This window comes from Myotis daubentonii, chromosome 2, assembly GCF_963259705.1.
Source record: "Myotis daubentonii chromosome 2, mMyoDau2.1, whole genome shotgun sequence".
Classification (NCBI taxonomy): Eukaryota; Metazoa; Chordata; class Mammalia; order Chiroptera; family Vespertilionidae; genus Myotis; species Myotis daubentonii.
This window is the reverse complement of record NC_081841.1, coordinates 23,882,339-23,903,544: the sequence shown is the minus strand read 5'-3', so window position 1 is coordinate 23,903,544 and position 21,206 is coordinate 23,882,339. Positions and strand designations below refer to the sequence as shown.

Sequence of the window (21,206 nt, the reverse complement as noted above, 5' to 3'; positions counted from 1 at the left end):
ATTGCAAAGCCTCTTTACTTTTTCAGGGACAGATTTTTATATTTTCTTTTCTTTTCCAATATATATATATATATATATATATATATATATATATATATATATTTCAGAGAAGAAGGAAGAAGAGAGAGAGATAGAAGCATCAAAGATGAGAGAGAATCCTTGATCGGCTGCCTCCTGCATGCTCCACACTGGAGGTTGAGCCCGAAACCCAGGCATGTGCTCTGGTCAGGAGTTGAATAGTGACCTCCTGGTTCATAGGTCGATGTCTCAACCACTGAGCCACGCTGGCCGGGTTCTTTCCCATTTTTAAAAGCTAACTTGGAACTCATTGAGATTAATCAAGATACCCACTTTGTTACTGGTGGGCCAGGTAGGGTATAGAACTGATTATCCCAGCGCTAAGGCTCAGTCTCTTACCGCTGCCTTGAAAAAGGCCTTGGCATTCTGGGCCAAAATCAACCTGCAGGAAAACACCCTCCACCTGTAGTCCCTGCGTGGAAAGCAGGATCACCACTGAGGGAATTGGAAGGAGCGCGGCCAGCTGCACTGTAGATAACGTTCTGACCTGTAAATACTGCATCCCATACCGGCGGGATGACATCAGCCGAAGGATGTTTGCCGTTTGCTTCATTGTACTTTTACCTAGAAGAATTATGAAATACTTCCTATGCTTTCTCTAAACATAGCTCATGACAATACTTTGAAAAAGCTTGAAGAAAAACAGTCTTCACTACTAAAAATTGCCATTGTTCCTCCTTTATTCCAGGTTATTATATCCAGCTGCCAGCTGCCAGCTGTGAAAACCAAACACACGCTGTTCTCTTGGCTCGTCTCCTTTTCTAGGTTTCAGCAGAAAACTAGAGAAAATCCCTCCTGTTGAAATCCCCACCATTTAAACTGAAGGTTAAGGGTAAATAAAATTAAAAAAAAAACCTCACAAAAACATGCAATTCTCTTCTTTAAAGGACCTTCCTCTTCAGAGGTCACCTTTTACAATAGGCTTACAGGTTTGTTTAAATGGTTTCAACCATTTCAGTGACTTAGGTTTCATTTTACTTTATTTATGTAAGTGCTGTCTTTATTATAAAGAAAGATGAGAATTTAGTGTGGCTCAGCTATTCCTTGTGAAAAATGGAAGATTTAATAAAATTATATCGCATTTAACAAATATTTGATGAGAATCTACTGTGCAGTAAGTTATTGTAGTGATGGTAAGGGGTAGCAGAGTAATGTAATAATAATTGGTGAATTCTTCCTTCTCATAGATCATAAGATACTTTCATCTACTGTCTCTTGAGAACAAGCTAGTCCATATTCAAGGAGCCTACAGAGCTAGGACACAAATTGTCTACAGAAGTACTTGAAGAAATTTATTCACTTTAAGAGATAAATTCTCTCCAGACAGTTGCTGGCATTTTACGTATAAACTTTATCCTTTCAATATTCCTGGGACATGAGCAGGAAAAGGGGCAATTTTTACCTGGAATACAACGTAAGGTAGATGCCTAGAGATGATTGGTGATTTACTACAAATAATAATAGCAAGCATCGATGCAGTGTCAAACTCTATACCCAAGGCACTACTCTTAGCAATTTACATATATTAATGATCTAAACCTCAAAAGTATTTTGAAATAAGTTTATTATTATTTTACAGTAGATAAATTAAGGCACAGAGGGATACAGTTAAAAGTGCTGGGGAGCTAACCTTTGAGAGTCCTTTGATTTGTGAGTTGTGGGGATGGTCAGTGAGAGGGAGGAGGGAAGCACACAGCTACCCTTCACCAGAGACGTCGGCTGGCATTGGCAGCCTGGCTATCCCTTTCACTTTTGTGAGTACTGGTAGCTCATCTCTCTAGTAGAAATCCATGGTTCTAAGCAGGGTATTGTCATACAGGCAGCAGCTATCAGCATCTCTTCCTTCCAACTTGATAATCCATATCCCGGAGCTCCTATCCTACCAGTCTGATAAAATGCCTTGGAAACCTAGCAAATGCATGAAAGATCTGGCAACCGTAACCCATTTGGCTCAGTGGATAGAGCGTCGGCCTGCGGACTAAAGGGTCCCAGGTTTGATTTCGGTCAAGGGCATGGACCTTGGTGTCGGGCACATGTTTCTCTCTCATTGATATTTTTAACTCTCTATTCTTCTCCCTTCCTCTCTGAAAAAAATCAATAAAATATATTTAAAAAAAGAGGTCTGGCAGAAAGTGAGTTTTAAAGACAGCATTTATTTAAAAAATTAGTCAGCAAGAACTGCATCATCTCCCCAGCGACATAGATTTCGGTGTAGCGTTTATAGTCATTCTAGACTAAAAACAAAACAAAAGCGACACATGAAAGTGATTTTTCTTCAGTTTGTTTTCAGCCTTTCAGGGTTTTATCTTCTGTAGCCCTAAATCAACTTTATTCTTGGCAATTGGAACACAGTCAAAAGGATGTCTGCGAAATACGAAAGAATATTACCCATGGCAAATGCAAAAATAAGTTTTGAGTCCCAGGTAGCTCGTTTAGCCCACACAGAGGTTCACTTCTGCACTTGCTCTTTGGCATTTCTTCAAACTCAACTTCTTTCAGGCAGGGGATCTTAATGTGTACTTCTCACAGATAAAATATTTCCAAACGGTACAGTTAGTGGAAGAAAGGACCTTGTTTCTGAAGTATCCACAGAGCTGGTGAGTTGATGGGGGTCTCTTTGTTGGTAACCTGGAGAGATGAGTCAGTGTACCTGAGGTTAGGTGTGGGGTTTACGGAGGTATTCCTGTGGGTAACTTATGAGAGGTGTGTAATGTTTTATTTTGTTCTAATATGGCACCCTCCTATAGTAGTTTTGTCCTCCTTCAAGAACAGAGCTGTTTTCTCTCAATAAAAGTATGTTAGCTTATTATGAACAAACTGCATATTTAAGCACACAGATAGGCTCTAGAGTAGAACATCTTCCCTGACTTAATTTTCAAAATACTAAGGCACCTTATTCTGTTCACCAGTTTCCCTATGGTCTATCTGAAAAGCTTAATATGGAAATTCCTTAATAATTACTATAAGCTCTTTCCCTTAGCAATCTCTAGTTATTAAATTATACAAAGGAAAAATATATTTGATTATAATATTGTTCAGACTTTCAGATGTTGATGTAAGTGTTCTAGAGCAGGGGTGGGAAAACTTTTTGACTCGAGGGCCACAGTGAGTTCTGAAACTGGACCGGAGGGCCGGAACAAAAGCATGGATGGAGTGTTTGTGTGAACTAATATAAATTCAAGGTAAACATCATTACATAAAAGGGTACGGTCTTTTTTTTTTTTTTTTTTTTAGTTTTATTCATTTCAAACGGGCCGGATCCGGCCCGCGGGCCGTAGTTTGCCCACGGCTGTTCTAGAGTGAGGCGAGGCGGTAAAGCTGAGAGGAAGGCCGAGAAGAAGGAAGGAGGAAGATTTAGAAGCCATGAAGCTGCTCTTAAATTACGCAGCTTTGATTCCAATCAGAAGTCTATGAAATGATAATGCTGGTTATGTTTTCTGGAAGACATCTAAGGTATAAAATAAAATAAAATAAACATTTGAATTCCCTTACGTATTTTCTTCTTGAAACATTGTGATTTTTCCCTTAGACACTTACAGGTCAGGAGACGGAGTGGAGCCATCTTGCCAAAACCAAGGTTGGCTGGGTCCATCCTGAGAAAGTCCCACCCAGTAATCATGGCCACTTTTGATCTTCCTCAGGCTGCCAGTGATGAATTCCTATAAGAAACAGGAGCAGGCCGGTGAACGGAGGGTGTGGGGAAAACAACAACAAAATACCGTGAAATATAAAGTGTGCCATCTTTCCTAGACAGAAATGAATGGAACTTTAAAGCTGGAGAAAGGAGGAGGTGTATTTAAAAGAAGAAATACATACCATAGATTTTATTTTCTATTAGAGGCCCGGTGCACAAAATTTGTGCACGAGGGGGGGGGGGGCGGTTGTCCATCAGTTCAGCCTGCACCCTCTCCCATCTGGGACCCCTCAAGGGATGTCTGACTGCCCATTTAGGCCCAATTCTGGTGGGATCCCTCTCACAATCCGGGACTGCTGGCTCCTAACTGCTCGCCTACCTGCCTGCCTGATTTCCCTTAACTGCTTCTGCCTGCCAGCCTCATCACCCCCTAACCACTACCCTGCCAGCCTGATTGACGCCTAACTGCTCCCCTGCTGGCCCGATTGCCCCTAACTGCCCTCCCCTGCTGGCGTGGTCACCCCTAACTTCCCTCCCTTGCCAGCCTGGTCGACCCTAACTGCCCTCCCCTGCAAGCCTGGTCCTTCTCAACTGCCTTCCCGTGCTGGCCTGATTGCCCACAACTGTCATCCCCTGCTGGCCATCTTGTGTCCACATGGGGGCGCCCATCTTGTGTGTTGGAGTGATGGTCAAATTGCATATTACCTCTTTATTATATAGGATTGCCATATGATCAATGTAGTGTTGAAGACCATGGGGAAAATAGGCATCTGATATTAAAATTGTTTTAACAGATTTAGAGTTTGGCAGAGATATATGTCAAACAAGGTAAGTGTTATACTGAACCCTCATTATCAGAAGAAGTAAATTATCCTCGACATCATAGACCATGTAGATCATTCTTTCAAATTTATACTTCAAAATGAAAAAATAGGCCCGGGCTGGTTTGTCAGTGGATATAAGCATTGGCCTGTGGACTGAAGGGTCCTGGGTTCGATTCCAGTCAAGGGCACATGCCTGGGTTGTGGGCTTAATCCCCAGTGGGGGATGTGCAGGAGGCAGCCGATCAATGATTCTTTCTCATCATTGATGTTGCTATCTCTCTCTCCCTCTCTCTTCATCTCTGAAATCAATTAAAAATATTTTTAAAAAAATGAAAAATAGTTTGGAAGATCCCAGAAGGAACTTAACTGTAGGTATATTTTTTGTTAGAGGAAACTTTACTAATGTTGTCACCAAATTTGCACAGAAAATATAGTGAAAACCCATACTTGTAGTAAATTAGTTCAAGTTGCCTTGCTTTACTGCACATAGTTAACAAATGTTCTCCCATTATTCTTGTAAAAATGAACTTTGATTAATTACTGAATATAGCTGCATGTACTTAATGAATTCAGAAATGTATAGCCATAAATTCTACTTCACACATATATATGGATGGAATGGTTTCGGGAAGACTTCATTGTTTGCTTAAGATGTTAGTAAACTGGGTGTAATGTTAATAAGACAATTTATTTAGAAAATCCTTATTTTCATACACCTTTACATTTTATGACAGCATCTCAATTTTTATATCTCTGGTTTTCTTTGATAATTGAAAAATTTTTATAGTTTATTATTCTTCCCTACAGCATTAAAAATAATAAACTTAAAACATATATACAGTTATAATGTATGTATATTTTAGAGTTGATTAGCATGTCACAAAATGGTATTTCTTTTATTCGTTCCCATCTTTGATTAGCAAAGGACATAGAACTATCATCTGCTAAATGATTTCAGGATAACTGTTCTGTTTTTTGTTTTGCTTCTCCAATTAAAAGGAACACAAATCATACTAATTCCTACTTTGTCTCTTTTAAACCTTTACTACAATCAATATATTACTGTCATAAAAGATTAAGGAATTCTATCTTATTTACAATTAATCCTTTCTTTTAATGGGTCACATGGTATTTTCAGAATGATAGGAAGCCATGAAACAGTGTTTACCATTTCTTCTTTGCTGTCTATTTGTAGAAGACTGGAACCCTCCTTCAAACAATCCTCTTTACTGGTTTCCCAATTATTCCAATTTTCAAAGACATGGTAACAACTTTTTCCATTCTGAATCCAGTTGTCTGGACAAGGAGCTTTGAATAAAACATTTTACTTCATTAAAGTTATTGTAAAAATGTTAGAAGAACATCTCTCAAAAGAACCCCTTAAGTCACCCCCAGTGAAGCTGACCACTCTAATCGAATGGGTCATATCTTGCAATACTTAGAATTTCAGCTTCTCTGAGGCTGACTCCAGTAATATGTATACAATAATTTCCAACTACAATAGGTCTATAAATTAGTTTAAGATAAAATTAACTTGGGAATATCTTTTTTCAAATTGTTCCTCTTCTATAATAATTGACATGATTATTATATTTTTATAAATATCTCCTTTCCTTAAGTTTACCTCATTTATAGTCCTCATTTGTTTGCTTACCATTTTCTATCTGTTAATCCTACTGGCCCAGTCTAGTTGGAAATGTACTGGACCATTAGGCAAGTTGAGTAATAAGCCTCAAGTTAATGCTTAAATTATGAGAGTTAAACATGAAAATATTTTGCCCTGCTAGTGTTGCTAAGTGGTTGAGAGTAGACCTATGAACCTGGAGGAGGTGATGGTTTGATTCCCAGTCAGGGCGCATGCCTGGGTTTTGGCTTCAATCCCCAGTAGGTGGCATGCAAGAGGCAGCTGGTCAAAGATTCCCTCTCATCAATGATGTTTCTATCACTTTATCTTCCTTGCTCTCTGAAATCAATTATATATAAATAAACTAGAGGCTCGGTGCACGAATTTGTGCACCAGTGGGTCCCTTGGCCTGGCCTGTGGTATTAGGCTGAAACTGGCTCTTTGACATCCCCCAAGGGGTCCTGGATTGTGAGAGGGTGCAGGCCAGGCCAAGGGACTCCACTGGTGCATGATCAGGGCCAGGGAGGGATGTGGGAGGTTGGCCAGCCAGAGAGGGACTGCAGGAGGGCTCCAGGGCGTGTCGAGCCCATCTCGCTCAGTCCCAATCAGCCGGACCCCAGAAGCAAGCTAACCTACTGGTTGAAGCGTCTGCCCTCTTGTGGTCAGTGAACGTCATAGCAACTGGTCAACCAGTTGACTGCCCTCTGGTGGTCAGTGCACCTCATAGCGAGTGGTTGAGTGGCCTTAGCATATTATTAGCATATTAGTTGAATGGCCGACCGGATGACCGGATACTTAGCATATTAGGCTTTTATTATATAGAATGTTTCATGTACAGTGGAGAAAGCAAGCAATGCACCTTCAAGAATAATTTGAAAACATGTAGGTGAAGAAACTTAAAATAAACATGTAACCAGTATGCTTAATTCAAGACTTTGATATAACTAAGAAATAAGCCATAATGTATAATCAGTTTTATGGAATCTGCCTTAAGAAAGAATATAGTCACAAAAGAAGGATGCTCAAATGTATAAAAGGAGAATCAAACAGCAAAATTTTGACCAAGTGTTTCCGGCAAAGTTTTATACAGGAAAAGATACTGAAATTTGCAGCACTCAAGTTTTTAGACAAAGTCAGAAATAGTTTTTTATCAGTTTTCATGGCCCACACGACTAATTTTTAAAGGTTCATCAATATCCTTTGTTTGGAATCCATGCCAATTAAGATCCTGAATATTGTTATAGTTATAACATAGTGTTAACAATGGCAACTGAAGGGTGGAAGAACATCCTGGATATGTCAGTCTCCAAATGGATATTGTCATCAATTCAAGGTTGATGGTCAGTGGTGGTCCTACCATATGCTTGCAATAGCTTATTATATTTAAAAACATTGTTGGGCACACAGTGATTCAAATTTAATCAGAAGGAGCTATGGTAGGTTTTTGACCTCTCTCATTGGTGATTACTTAAGTGGTATCCACTACAGGGAAGTCAATTCTCTGAATTATAAGCATTATTAAATGTAAATTAAGTAATCGTAGACTAGAAACTATATAACAAGTAGAAATAGACCATTTTAGGTTTAAAATGCTTATAAGGGATGTAAAAAACATAACTGAAATAACTTCATATAATTTTTAAAAGAGCTGAATTCTACATTGTTTTAGTTTTAAGTAAATGCTCTAATTTTCAAAATGATATTTGCTGAAAGATTCATCTCAATTTGAATATATTTGAACTAAATATATTGAGGAATTTAGAGCTACAATTAATGATACACTTACAAATTTGATTGGATAAAACATCTGACCTACTAATCTCACACATTTCACTGAAATTTGAGTGAATGTTTTTCTTTACCTGCATTTTTTTGGAACCTCTGTATTTTCTACATACTATTGAAATACAGAAATAAGATCAAACTGGTGAGTGGATCAAACGATGTCTCTTCTATTATAAAATGCTGACTACAATTTTGCAGAGAATAAAACGAATGTCACTGATGTGGGGTGCAGGGTTGGTGCATACATTCATATCTGCAAAGTGAAAACTTATTTTTATATCAGTTACCTGATCTGAAAGAATTTTGCATCAAGGTTTGGCAGTATTTTATCTGGAGGCCATGGTTTGTCTTCCACTGTGTGAAGTTCAACAACGCTCTGTCTTGTTGCATGAGTTTTTCTTGCTGCTTCTTTGCAATAGCTGACACCTGGAAAACTTCAAACAATAACAATCATTTCTACTAAATTCCTGACAACTTTTAACAAAGTCATCCTTCAGCACAGACTAAAAACAACTACCAATTACTGATGATTTTTTTGTGACATTAGTTTGCATTATTTTGTTTTTGTTTAAAAATTTACATTGTTCAAGAATTATCTACTACTCTATGCTGTATACCTAAAACTAATAAAAAATAATATTGAATCTAAATGGTAATTAAAACATAAAATTAAAAACTATATATATATATACATATATATATATATATATATATATATATATATATATATATATATATATATATATATATATAAAGGAAATGTGAGGGAAAACTTTATTAATAAATAATACTGAAAACAAAAGCAATTTATATTGCTCAAGAACACAAACTAAAAAGGATACATAGCAAAAAGCTCCTTTGTTCCCCTTGCCTTTTTATTCACCCAATTCTATTCCTCCAAAGCAATTAGGCTTACCAATTTCTTCTAGAGGTATTTTGAATTTTACAAGCAAATGAACATAAACTGCCCTTTCTTGCCTTTACACAAATGGTAACAACCTGTTTACATGGTTTTGCACCATTCAGTACTTAAATATGTATTTTGGACAAAATTTTATATCAGTACATAAAGAACTTTATCATTATTTCATTATAACTTTACTAGAGGCCCGGTGCACAAAATTTGTGCACGGGGGGAGGTGGGGAGGAGGAGGTGGTCCCTCAGCCCAGCCTGCACCCTCTCCAATCTGGGACCCCTCGGGGATGTCCGACTGCCTCTCGCAATTCGGGACCCCTGGTTCCTAACTGCTCGCCTGCCTGCCTGCCTGATCATCCCTGACCACCTCTGCCTGTCTTCCTGATCACCCCTAACTGCTCCCCTGCTGGCCTGATCACCCTTAACTGCCTCTGCCTTGCCCCACACCCAGGACCCAGGATTCCCTCCTCCGGCCGGTCACAGGCACCCAGGACCTGGGTGTCCCTCCCTCTGGTCGGTTGCAGGCACCCAGTACCCAGGCCAGCTTTGCCCAGGCCAGCTACTTTCACAGAGGACCGTGGGCAGGCGGCTTTGCCTGGGCCACAGCCACAGGCACCCGGGACCATGGGGTGGGCGGCTTGTCCCTCTCCCGGGCTGCAGCCTGGTGGGTCCCCATTCCTCTCTTGTGAGCTCATTTGTGCCTGGCGGGTCCCCATTCCTCTCTCCCCAGTGTTGAGTGTCTGAGCCGTTAGGGCGTGATGGCATGAGGGCGTGATGATCATTTGCATATTAGCTCTTTATTATATAGGATAGCAGTCCATTGTATGGATGTATTATGTATGAATGTATCATGACTTTAGAAATTTTCTATTGACTTTTAGATTATTTGTAATCTTTTGGTATTACAGAAATGACTACTATAACAAAGAACCTTAGTCATACGTAATTTCACGCATGTGTGAGTATATTTTTAAGATAAGTTGCTAGGTCAGTTTAAGTGCATTTATTTAAACCAGCGGTTCTCAACCTGTGGGTCGCGACCCCTTTGGCGGTCGAACGACCCTTTCACAGGCGTTGCCTAAGACCATCCTGCATATCAGATATTTACATTACGATTCATAATAGTAGCAACATTATAGTTACGAAGCAGCAACGAAAATAATTTTATGGTTGGGTCACAACATGAGGAACTGTATTTAAAGGGCCAGAAGGTTGAGAACCACTGATTTAAACCATAGTAGATACTTCCAAATTACCCTCCATATATGCAAATGGAATCTTAATATTATCTGAATTTACACTTCTCTTTTTATGTTTGATGTTGAAACTTTTTTTGCATACATATAAATAGATAAAACATTTTTAAATGAAGTGTATAATTATATCCTTTGTGAATTTTCTTTGGGTTTCTAGATTTTTCCTTCTTGTTTCTATGAGGTCCTTATTTATGCGAGAAGGGCTGATTGAGAAGGCCTGGAACCAGCCTGAGCAGCGCTTCTAAAGTTCCTGCATGGAGCTGATCCCTGCACAAGCCACCAAACGCTAATTAAAGAGTGTAGCTTTGTAGCCATCAGTCTGAGAATTTTCTTTGGCGAGATTACACTAGCTGGTCAGTCTTGTTTCTTAATGACAAATGACTGATGATTCACTCCTGGTTACAAAGAGAGCCTGAAAAGTCCCTGCTGTTGAGGCTGGTTCCGCGACGGAATGTGCCGGGGTAGTCAGCAAAATATCAAAATTTCCAGCAAGACTTGGGGCTCCCTGGTACCGAGGTGCTCTGTGTACACATCAGTGGCTCCTGATTCAAGAGAGAAATTGTGTCCTGAAAGGACCTTGCAAGGGAAGAAAAGGGTGCCTGTCTGCATCTGGCCTCCCCAGACCTCTTACTGTAACATGTATCCTTATGTGAATGCCGCTGTTAAATGATATCCTCTTCTTGTAATAAACTGTAGATCTGTGAATGCTTTGACTTTGGGGATCACTGTCCTACAGTCTTCTGTAGCAACCAATCCTGTTTCACGGATCCTGTTAGTGTACTTACATTTTTTAAAAGGTGGTTTTTTTGTCTGATATAAGCTACAGTGACATTTTCCCAGTTTGTCTTTTGCCTTGGCAAATGTGGTAGTTGACCCCACAAAGATCAGATATCTTTTTGGTCATTTTTACGTAGTAAAAGTTTTATACCTGAGATTAAACTTTTATAAGTATATTTTACATTTACTCTTTGATGTTGCTGGATTTTTTTTTTTGTAAATTGTAAGATATGACTTCAATATCCCCCCCCCCCCCCCGCAACATGGCTCATAGTTGTCTCGCATCATTTATTGACTCTTCCCTCCCCATACTCTTTATTTGCCATCTTTCACTTACTGCAAATTTCCAATGACGTACTTGATTATGCAGTATTTCTATTGTTTTGAGGATATTCAAGTTATCTACTTATCTTTTCATATGCCAGCACCACGTAATTTCAGTCACTTTAGATTTTTACTTTATTTTAATATCTCATAGGGCCAACCCTTCTCTTATTTTCAGATTATTTTTATATTAATTTTTGCTTATTCTCTTCTTATAACTCTGGCTAGCTTATGAAGCCAGTTCTTTTTCAAAATCATGTTATAAAGTACCTATATGTCCCTATTTAATTAAATATTTATCTAAACATGAATATCGATTTTCTTAATCCTGTTGGATTTTTATAGAATTTCTTGACCTGGTGGCTTAATGTTTTTAATCAATTATGGAAAATATCTATCCACTAAGTCTTATACTACTTTTGCCCAGCTCTCCTTCTCCTACTTTTGGGTTTACTATTGCACATACGCTAGTTAGCTCTGCCTCAAAGGGAGGCTTAGCTTTAATTTTGCTGTGTTCCTAATAGTGAATATTGTCATGAAGGAGAAGTTTGTGTATATAAAAAAAAGCAATTTGCATTTTCATGTTGTTTGTCTCCCAATTAACTGGCCAACAATCATAATAAAATATTTAATTGCATATCTGCATAGTCTGACCTGTCTTAGTCATCAACATTGCTACTGAGAAGGAAATGCCAAAAACCAAGAGCCACGGGCCAGAAAAAGCAGATGCTTATGCCCTATCCATCTCTGGATAGTACAAGTAACCCAGCTGTCAGTGGCTTATTTATTTTCCTTCTTCACAAAAGGCTGGGTCTCATGAGTGGGGAGTAGGACAGTGGTGTTATTTACTTTATCCTATTAATAACCTGGCACATTTAAACAATGAAAAATAATAAACTTCCTTTCAGGACTTTGAAGTATTAATCTAGAGTGTTTAATTTTGATGACTATCTTAGATTAACTATATTTTGAGGTTATTGTTGCTTTGCTTATTACTACTTGAAGAGCTTGTACCACATAAAACTGTAATAAAACTGAGAAAAGGAAATGAGACTTTTCTTTAGTTTCCCCCCAGGTGGGAAGGAATGTACTGCACCTTTATTAGTGTTGAGGTTATAATCAATTTGCAACCAGTGAGGAACAAAGATTTAAACAAAATAATTACCTGGGGAAATATGGAACAACACATTTTTAGAAGGAAATAAAAGTATCTGTTCTAGCCCTGGCCGGTGTTGCTTAGTGGTGAGGGTAAAAAGAAAGAATTTGTTATAAGATGTTATATGTTTTACCTAACTGATGAATCAGGAAAATGAAAAATAATAGTAAAAACAAATGAAAAAAATCTTATTTCTTAGAAAATGTTTTGCACTATGGAGTTTTTAAAATAGTAAGTCAATTAATATAAGTAATATGGTAGAGAAAAACCAGAAAATACAAAATAGTAACATGGAAGCAAGAAATTACTTCTATTTATCTTTAAATTTACCCCTCCTTTAATTCTTCCTCCTTCTCTGCCTTGCTTTATGGTATTCCACAGTGTGTATATATCATGAATTTAAATGGTCCCTTAATCATAGGCATTTGAGCTTTGTCTAATATACTATACTCCCTATTGCTACACATGCAGGTTTATCTACGGGGAAATTTTTCAAAAGTGAGATTTATGTGTCAAAACCAACCAATACAGAGTTTGTTAGGAACATGATTGTCTTGGCTATCTAAACAGATTTCATGAACTATGCAGAGCAGAAAAAGTTAAGTATCCATTGGACAGCAAGTTTGAGAATGCAGAAAATGTACCGTGTGCTTTCATTAACATATTTAGTATGTACTATGTGCTTTTCAATTATGTAAGAATTGCTGATTGCAGATGATAAATTATTTTATTCAGTTTTTGATAAGTTACCCTGTATAATAAAAGCCTAATATACAAATTGTCCCCTCAGGAGTTCAACCGGCAGTTCGACTGCTTGTTATGATGTGTGCTGACCACCAGGGGGCAGGGTGGAACATGGCAGGAGTTGGCAACACGGCGCTGGCAGTGGAGGCACTGCCAGCTCCAATGGGCCCTGACGAGAGTGGGACCATGGCGGGATGGTGGAGCAGGTGAGCGGGCAGCACCAGGCCAAGGCGGGTGTGAGCGGGGGGCCCAATCGCCCTGCTGGTTGCCACTCAGACAGTGACCAGCGGCAGTGGTGGGGGGGCGTGGAGGTTCCCAGGTGCTGAGGGAGCCAGGTGGGGTGCGTGATCGCCCTGCTGGTAGGATGGTGGAGCAGGTGAGGGGGCAGCGCCAAGCCACAGCTGGGTACCATGCAGGGCTGTGGAGCTGCAGGGCTGTGAGGTTGGGGGCATGAGCTGGGGCCCGATCCCTGCAGGCCACCCCAAGGGACCCCACCCATGCACGAATTTGTGCACCGGGCCTCTAGTTTTTATATAAAAAATAAATTCTATATCCTGTTCACTTGAAAATGTTGCATCTTCATTTAATCTTTTTTTAAATTGAAAGTTCTTTGTAGTTTCTTTCATTTTCTCATCCCAAGTAGTTTATAACACAGCATTGACATTTATTATATACTAGGGGCCCGGTGCACGAAATTCGTGCACTGGGTGTGTTTGGGGGGGGCGGGGAGTGTCCCTCAGCCCAGCCTGCCCCCTCTCACATACTGGGAGCCCTCAGGCATTGACCCCCATCACCCTCCGATCGCCTGATCAGCCCCTTGCCCAGGCCTGACGCCTCCGCCAGAGGTGTCAGGCTTGGACAGGGGACCCCCATCTCCCCCTGATCACTGGCTCTGGCCCCCGCCCAGGCCTGAGGCCTCTGGCCCAGGAATCATGCCTGGGCAGGGGACCCCCATCTCCCTCTGATCACTTGCTCCACCCCCCGCCCAAGCCTGACACCTCTGACCCAGGCTTCAGGCCTGGGCAAGGGGACCATCATATCTCCCCAATCCCCGGCTCCGCCCCCCACCCAGGCCTGATGCCTTGGCCAGAGGAGTTGACCCTCATCACCCTCCGATCACCAATCACCAGATCGGCCCCTTGACCAGGCCTGAGGCCTCCGGCAGAGGTGTCAGGCCTGGGCAGGGGACCCCCAGCTCCCCGTGGTTGCAGGCTCCGCCCCTGCCCAGGCCTAACACCTCTGGCCTAGGCTTCCGGCCCGGGCAGCGGGGACCCACAGCTGCAGCGGCCCCGCGATCGTGGGCTTCGCTTTAGGCCCAGGCAAGGGACCCCTAGCTCCCGGGACTGCCAGCTTCGACCGTGCCCAGCTCCCATCGCTGGCTCCACCCCTATTTCCTGCTATCACTGGCCAGGGCGGCAAAGGTGCCTGATTCTCCAATCATGGCTGGGGGGCAGGGCAAAGGTGGCCCCAGGGCCGCCTTTGCCCTGCCCCCCAGCTCTTAGCTCCCCCCTGGGTTTCTGATCACTGTCAGTGGCAGGGGGCTTCTTCCTGCTTTGTGCCTACATATGCAAATTAACCGCCATCTTGTTGGCAGTTAACTGCCAATCTTAGTTGGCAGTTAATTTGCATATAGCCCTGATTAGCCAATGAAAAGGGTATCGTCGTACGTCAATTACCATTTTTCTCTTTTATTAGATAGGATAATTGATACTTAAATCATAGCTTTAGATATTTGCAATGTCAGTTAAATATGCCCTATTTAAAAAAAATATGGATTCTTATAGTTAGAATAAAACTTGGCCATATTCCATTCAAAGTTCCCAGTTTTTACAGAATAAACTAGATTAGTATGTTAATTAACTTATCTGTTAGTTCTCTTTCAACTCTACAAATCTATTTCCATTATATCTTCTAGATTAACAAATATTTAAATGTGAGTTTCTTAAAAAAATAGACTGGCATTTGATTTAAATATATTTATTTAAATGTGTGTATATATATATATATATATATACACACTTAAATATATATATATATATATACACTTAAATATATATATATATATATATATATATATATATATATATATATATATACATATTTAATAAAGCACAGAGAGAGGATGGGATAAGATAAAAGCTTTCTGGAAGTTCTAATATTTATGCTAGGCTGTGAAATTTTATTTGAGGAGATAGACACAGTAACAATTACTTTTTGAGCTCCTAGTAATTATTAAAGCATTCCTCTCAGAACCACCAGGGAAATGAATTCATAGGTAACATGATTCAGGTCAAGTTTCCTGTACTTGCTAGAAGCAAATCTGAACCCTTCTCTTCCTCATTTCAGAACTCATAATTCTCAGTCACCAGCTAATGCCTCCCAGGGAGAGAAATGATTTGCCAAAGCACGCAAGAGAGAAAAATTATCTCGACAATAACTTCATCTTTGTCTCAGCATATTTCTTGGAGGTAGCATGAGTGATAATAAATTTTCTTAGTCATTTTTGTGGAACTTGCAGCCCTGTAATTATTATATTTCATAAAAAATTCACATGCTAGAGGTGAAAACATCTCAAATTTGGAGTAAAATTAAATAAATGTGATTAAATATCGCCCAAATAAAGTTCTCAGGCTTGCGCTAAACATTAAATTATTCCTTGTCTAAAATAAAGTGAACTCTTATTAAAATAATCTGCACAAGTAAAGTTTAGAATAAATGCATATTAGAATATATAGAGCATTTACTGAAATTTTTCACATGCTAACACAATTCACATAAGTCATTATTTACATTCTTTTCCCCAAAGAGACTCAGCGTTAGATTTGAATTAAACACCATGCCATTGAACATTAAAAGTTATAACAGCATCCAAGTGCTTAGAGTGTTATATTAGCTCAATGTTTCATAAATTACATTAGGATGTTATTATTTTTGTCACTTATATATTTGTAATTGATTTATTTATCCATTTGTAAATTATGACATTTTATTTATCATCATATACAGATGTAATTGTATGTTAAATGACATGTCGTATATAATACATACAGATTTTTTAAAAGCTATCCTTTTGTACTTACACTTAATACCCAAGAAAATGGCGGCAGTTAATGAGCCCACGCAGAATATACATGATATCACCATCATAAGACACCATGTTCCTAAACAAGGAATAGGGACAATAAAGTTGAGTTAGAAAAAGTAGGTGAAAGGGATGGGCCAGGATAAGACTAGACTGAGTGAAAGAAGGAATTAACCTTAGGCATTTCAACCACAGAATTTTTGACACCATGTAACTGTAACAGTAAAAAGAGAACTCCGACTCTTTGAAATGCAAGTTGTAACTTGGAATACATTTGATTGCAAAAATGTCAAATTGAACTGACATTTTTAATAACATACTTCTTATACCTTTATATGTATATATGATGCCACAAACTTACTAACTAGTTATATGTACTCTTTCCTAAAATATTTTTGAGATTGTAGCAGATCAGGAAGCAAGCTTTTATTTTTGAAAACAAAAATATTATGCGTATCCTCATCTCTTTTTAGTGTCACTTGAACATGATTGGTTCAAAGACATGTAATATATATATTATTGCTTTCAGAGAGGAAATGAGAAGGAGAGAGAGATAGAAACATCAATGATGAGAGAGAATCATTGATCAGCTGCTCACTGGGAATCAGGCCCACAACCTGGGCATGTGCCCTTGACTGGAATCGAACTCAGGACCCTTCAGTCCGCAGGCCAACACTCTATCCATGAGCCAAAACCAGCCAGGGCCAAAGATATTTCTTTTTAAACATATGGTTTTGGATGAGGAACATTATTCCCAGAGGTAATTTTACAACTATTTAGGTGGGGGGAAAAATGAAGATTTTGTAACTGGTTGTATTCTCAACACTAATCAGAGAAAAATAGACAAAATGTATCTTTGTATAGTGGGGTAAGCTGAATAATGCACCAGCCAAGATACCTGTGTTCTAAGCCCTGGAACCTGTAAGTGTTACCTAACGTGGCAAAGGAGACTGAAGATGTAATTAAGTTAACATGTAGGACAGAGAGGATATTCTGTTCTTCCATCTGGGCTCCTGTAAGTGGGAGGTAGGAGATCAGAGGGACAGAGAGCAGCACGATGATGGAAGCAGACATGATGCTGCTGGCTCTGAGGAGTGAGGAAGAAGCCAGGAGCCATGGAAATGCAGCTCTCGAGCTGGGAAAGAACAAGGGAATGGATTGTCCCCTGGAGCCTCTAGAGCAGTGGTTCTCAACCTTGGCTGCACATTACAATCACCTGGGAATCTTTTTAAAATCCTGATTTCTGGGCCTCATCCTCCGGAAATTTTGTTTCTTTGTTATTCATGTTGTGGCCCCACCCCATAACAAAGAAACAGAATTTCCGGAGGATGAGGCCCAGAAATCAGGATTTTAAAAAGATTCCCAGGTGACTCTAATGTGCAGCCAAGGCTGAGAACCACTGCTCTAGAGGGAATGCAGCCCAGTAAGACCCAGTGCAGGCTTCTGGTCTCTAGTCCTGTAAGTTAATAAATTTGTGTTGTATTAAGCCCCTGGGTCTGTGGTAATTTGTTACCTCAATAATAGGAAACTAATATAAATACTAAACTTAATAAAGACAGAACTGATTACTATAGCAGATAGCTCCAGGCTGATGAGATTTGACCAGTTTTTCAATGTCCATTTTCCCTTTATTTCTTAATATTTGTCAGACAATTTGCAAAGGAGTATTTATGCAGAAACTAAAATTATAAAAAATATGATTTTTTTCATTTATTTTCCAAATCCAGGAATTCTTTGGGGAGAGAGAGAGATAGAACTACACATTTGTCAAGTCCATTGCTCTTTTCACTTCATCTTTACTTACTACTGCTATTCTTTATTTCATTTTTTAAAAATTTTATGGATCTCAGAGAGGAAGGGAGAGGGAGGAGAGAGAGAAACATCAATGATAAGAGAGCATCATTGATCGGCTGGCTCCTGCACACCCCACACTGGGGGTAGAGTCCACAACCCAGGCATATGCCCTGACCAGGAATCTAACCATGATCTCCTGGATCATAGGTTGATGCTCAACCACTGAGCCACTCCGGCCAGGCTATTACATTTTTTAATGCTAGCATAGCCTGCACATTATCATATTCTAAAATGGGTTACCTCATTAGAAAATTCACCTGGGCTCAATATGTAATGGGAAACAAAATATACACTGCACAGTCTTGGACCAAATAATTAGAACTGGTTACCTGAACATTTGGTGGAAGACTGATGTTTCTGGGAAGGGTGTGGTGTTGGAGTGTCCCATTGAAGGGAGGTATAGAGATCTTCGTCCTGCATGTCTGAAGGGCTTTGATAGGTGAGGCAGTCCGCACGAGAAGCTAAGACAAATAACTGCTTTTGTAGTCAGCAGCAGATTGGTGAAAGAACTGAAATTGGCTATTTTTACACACCGGTGGGAAAATCTGTTGGGGTTTAAGGAATAGAATAATGCATCTTCATCCAGAAAGTAGAAGTTTATGAAGTTTAATCCAAAGCACCACTTGCTAAAGAAGGAAATGAGAAAGGAACTGAACTCAAATGGCCACTGATAGAAGCTGCGATTGGTCTGGTATCTAAGATGTAGCAGATGTTTCAGGTGATAGCACTGAATTACTGTTAGGATGAAAAGAAGTGCAAAAAAGGTACTTATCTTTGTTATAGGACACAAAGCAAGGTAATGACGTAGACAGCAGAGATACAAATGTAGCTCACTTTGGGCAATCCAGGGTGTAAGGAGTGTTGTCGGTCACAGTGTATCCTTAAATAAGAAAGCTAGGAAGAGCCCTAACCAGTTTGGCTCAGTGGACAGAGCGTCGGCCTGTGGCCTGAAGGGTCCCAGGTTCGATTCCGATCAAGGGCATGTACCTTGGTTATGGCACATCCCCAGTGGGGGGTGTGCAGGAGGCAGCTGATCGATGTTTCTCTCTCATCGATGTTTCTAACTCTCTATCCCTCTCCCTTCCTCTCTGTAAAAAATCAATAAAAATATGTGTGTGTTTTTTTAAATAAAGCTAGGAAGGGATTGCATCCCTGAAATAAATTTACACACTATTAGGTTAATGCAGTTGCGGTGAGCAGTAAATCTCAAAATATCAGTATTAACACAATAAAAGCTTATTTCTTGCTCACATAACATTCTCATTTCAGTAATCCTGGTTACTCAGTAGTTTTCATTCAAATGGTGCCCAGATGCCTTCTGTCTTCTATTTCTGGCCATTGGAAAGGCGACAAGAAGGTGGCAAATCCACATCTTGAAAGCCGTAACCTAGAAGCAACATATCACCTCCACATGCACTAATGTAACATCTGTGTTTGGATCTAAGGCTTGGCCTGATAAATATAAGTTTTGCCTGGCTGGCAAGCTTTCTGTGACAACTTCACTCTAGAAGGGAAGCATGAATTATTTAGTAGGTAGATGGCTATTTCTGCCACATCCTGCGTCTGTTGCACTGGTATTGAGAAATTTGATACTTTAATTATCATTGGTCATTTGTTCTTCTGGCTAAAGGTCATCTCTCAGTAATTTACAGTCTGTAAACCCCAACCGTCTGCAACATCGCAATGTTCTCTTTTGTTTCAGTGTCTCACTGGATCCATCATTGATCTCTGCAACCGAGGGAAACAAGCGGCTCTCAGGGGTACTCTAAGGGTAATTCATAAAGACGCTGTTTACGAACTTTTGATAAGGATTAAAGGAAGCAAAAAGGGGCTGTTGATGAAATTTTGTTAAGGATTTAAGGAAGCAAAAAAAAGGAGGTGATATATGCTTTGGGGAGCTGTTATTACCCTTCTGCCTAAGGGGTCCAGAGAAGGGTGTTTACTGACACTTTTGTGGCCTGAGAGAGAAAGGACCAGCATGGTAGACAGAGAGCCAAGGGAATAAACACTGTCCACTCTCCCCGGTCACCTTCTGATCACTGCTCGCACCTCCCAGCAGCTGAATTTGCTGGAAGCCACAGGCCAAGTCTACCCTGATGAAGCTGTTCATCTGAGCTCTGCCTCCCAGGGCACAGAGTGGGGATAAGGAGAACTCAAGAGGCGAATGAAGAATCTCCAGAAAGTTCTCCAAGTATTTTATATGATTTTCATGTGACCTGAGATTCTGATGTGAAAAGTAATGTGACTTAATCAATGAAAATATTTCTGTCTTCAGGGGGGAAAAAAGGTAGAAACCTTAAACATACCAAATGTACATTAAGACGAACGTCAGGAACATAGTTCAAAGTGTTACCATTAATTTCTAGATTCTCTTAAATTTTATCAGCACTTCGTATTCTCTAGTAAATTTTTTTTGATCCATTGGGCTCTCCCAATAGAAGGTTAATATGATACTTGTTTTATATTTGATGTTTTTAATCATACTTGTTTACTATTCATTATATTCCAAGTGCTGTTTCCAAGGGCTTTGACATGAATTATTGTGATTGTCACAACTCTATGGTACAGGTGCTACTATTAACTATTAGTAAATTGAGGCACAGAGAAGTCAAGTTATTTACTGGTTTGCTCATGTAGAAGAGTTAGTATCTGAAACCAAGTGGTCTGATCACAGTACTTGTGCTATATTCTGAGTTCATGTACAAAATGCTTATGATATGAGTACCAAAAAACAAAACAAAAACAAAAAACAAACAAACAAACAAAACCACCAAAGAATCTCTGTAAGCACAGTTTTATTGGTCACATTTGTAATTAATTACATATTTGCCATGCACTAAGATATTAGTCTTTGAAATTTTGTTGTACCATAGTGATGTATAAATATATACATATTTTCATTTGGGGGAGATAAAACATTGAAGACCAGAGATAGCACTGATTTTTAGATAGTTTTGGGAATTATTAGTTTCTAAATAAAAAGTAAAAATAGAAAAATAATGATACTAACTGCAAAATGCCAAGATCTTGAGACATTTTAAGTGGAGGCAGAATCTGAGGTATTTCTGTTATTCCTCCCTCCTCTCGCCGCCCCCCCCCAAAAAAAAAAAAACCCCTGTTCATTTACTGATAGTATAAAACAAGATAAAAAC

At 39.5% G+C, this 21,206-nt stretch overlaps 1 protein-coding gene across 1 annotated transcript; it reads right to left on the bottom strand.

Annotated features, from left to right (window-relative positions):
* Positions 1-2,211: 2,211 nt before the first annotated feature.
* On the bottom strand, positions 2,212-18,526 carry CLEC9A (C-type lectin domain containing 9A). Its single transcript, XM_059680931.1, has 6 exons — positions 18,384-18,526; positions 16,199-16,279; positions 8,233-8,379; positions 5,705-5,844; positions 3,616-3,737; positions 2,212-2,706 (listed from the first exon to the last, which is right to left on the bottom strand). Exons 1-6 carry the CDS (start codon positions 18,472-18,474, stop codon positions 2,574-2,576), a joined length of 714 nt encoding a protein of 237 aa, XP_059536914.1. The 5' UTR covers positions 18,475-18,526; the 3' UTR covers positions 2,212-2,573.
* Between the last annotated feature and the right edge of the window lie 2,680 nt (positions 18,527-21,206).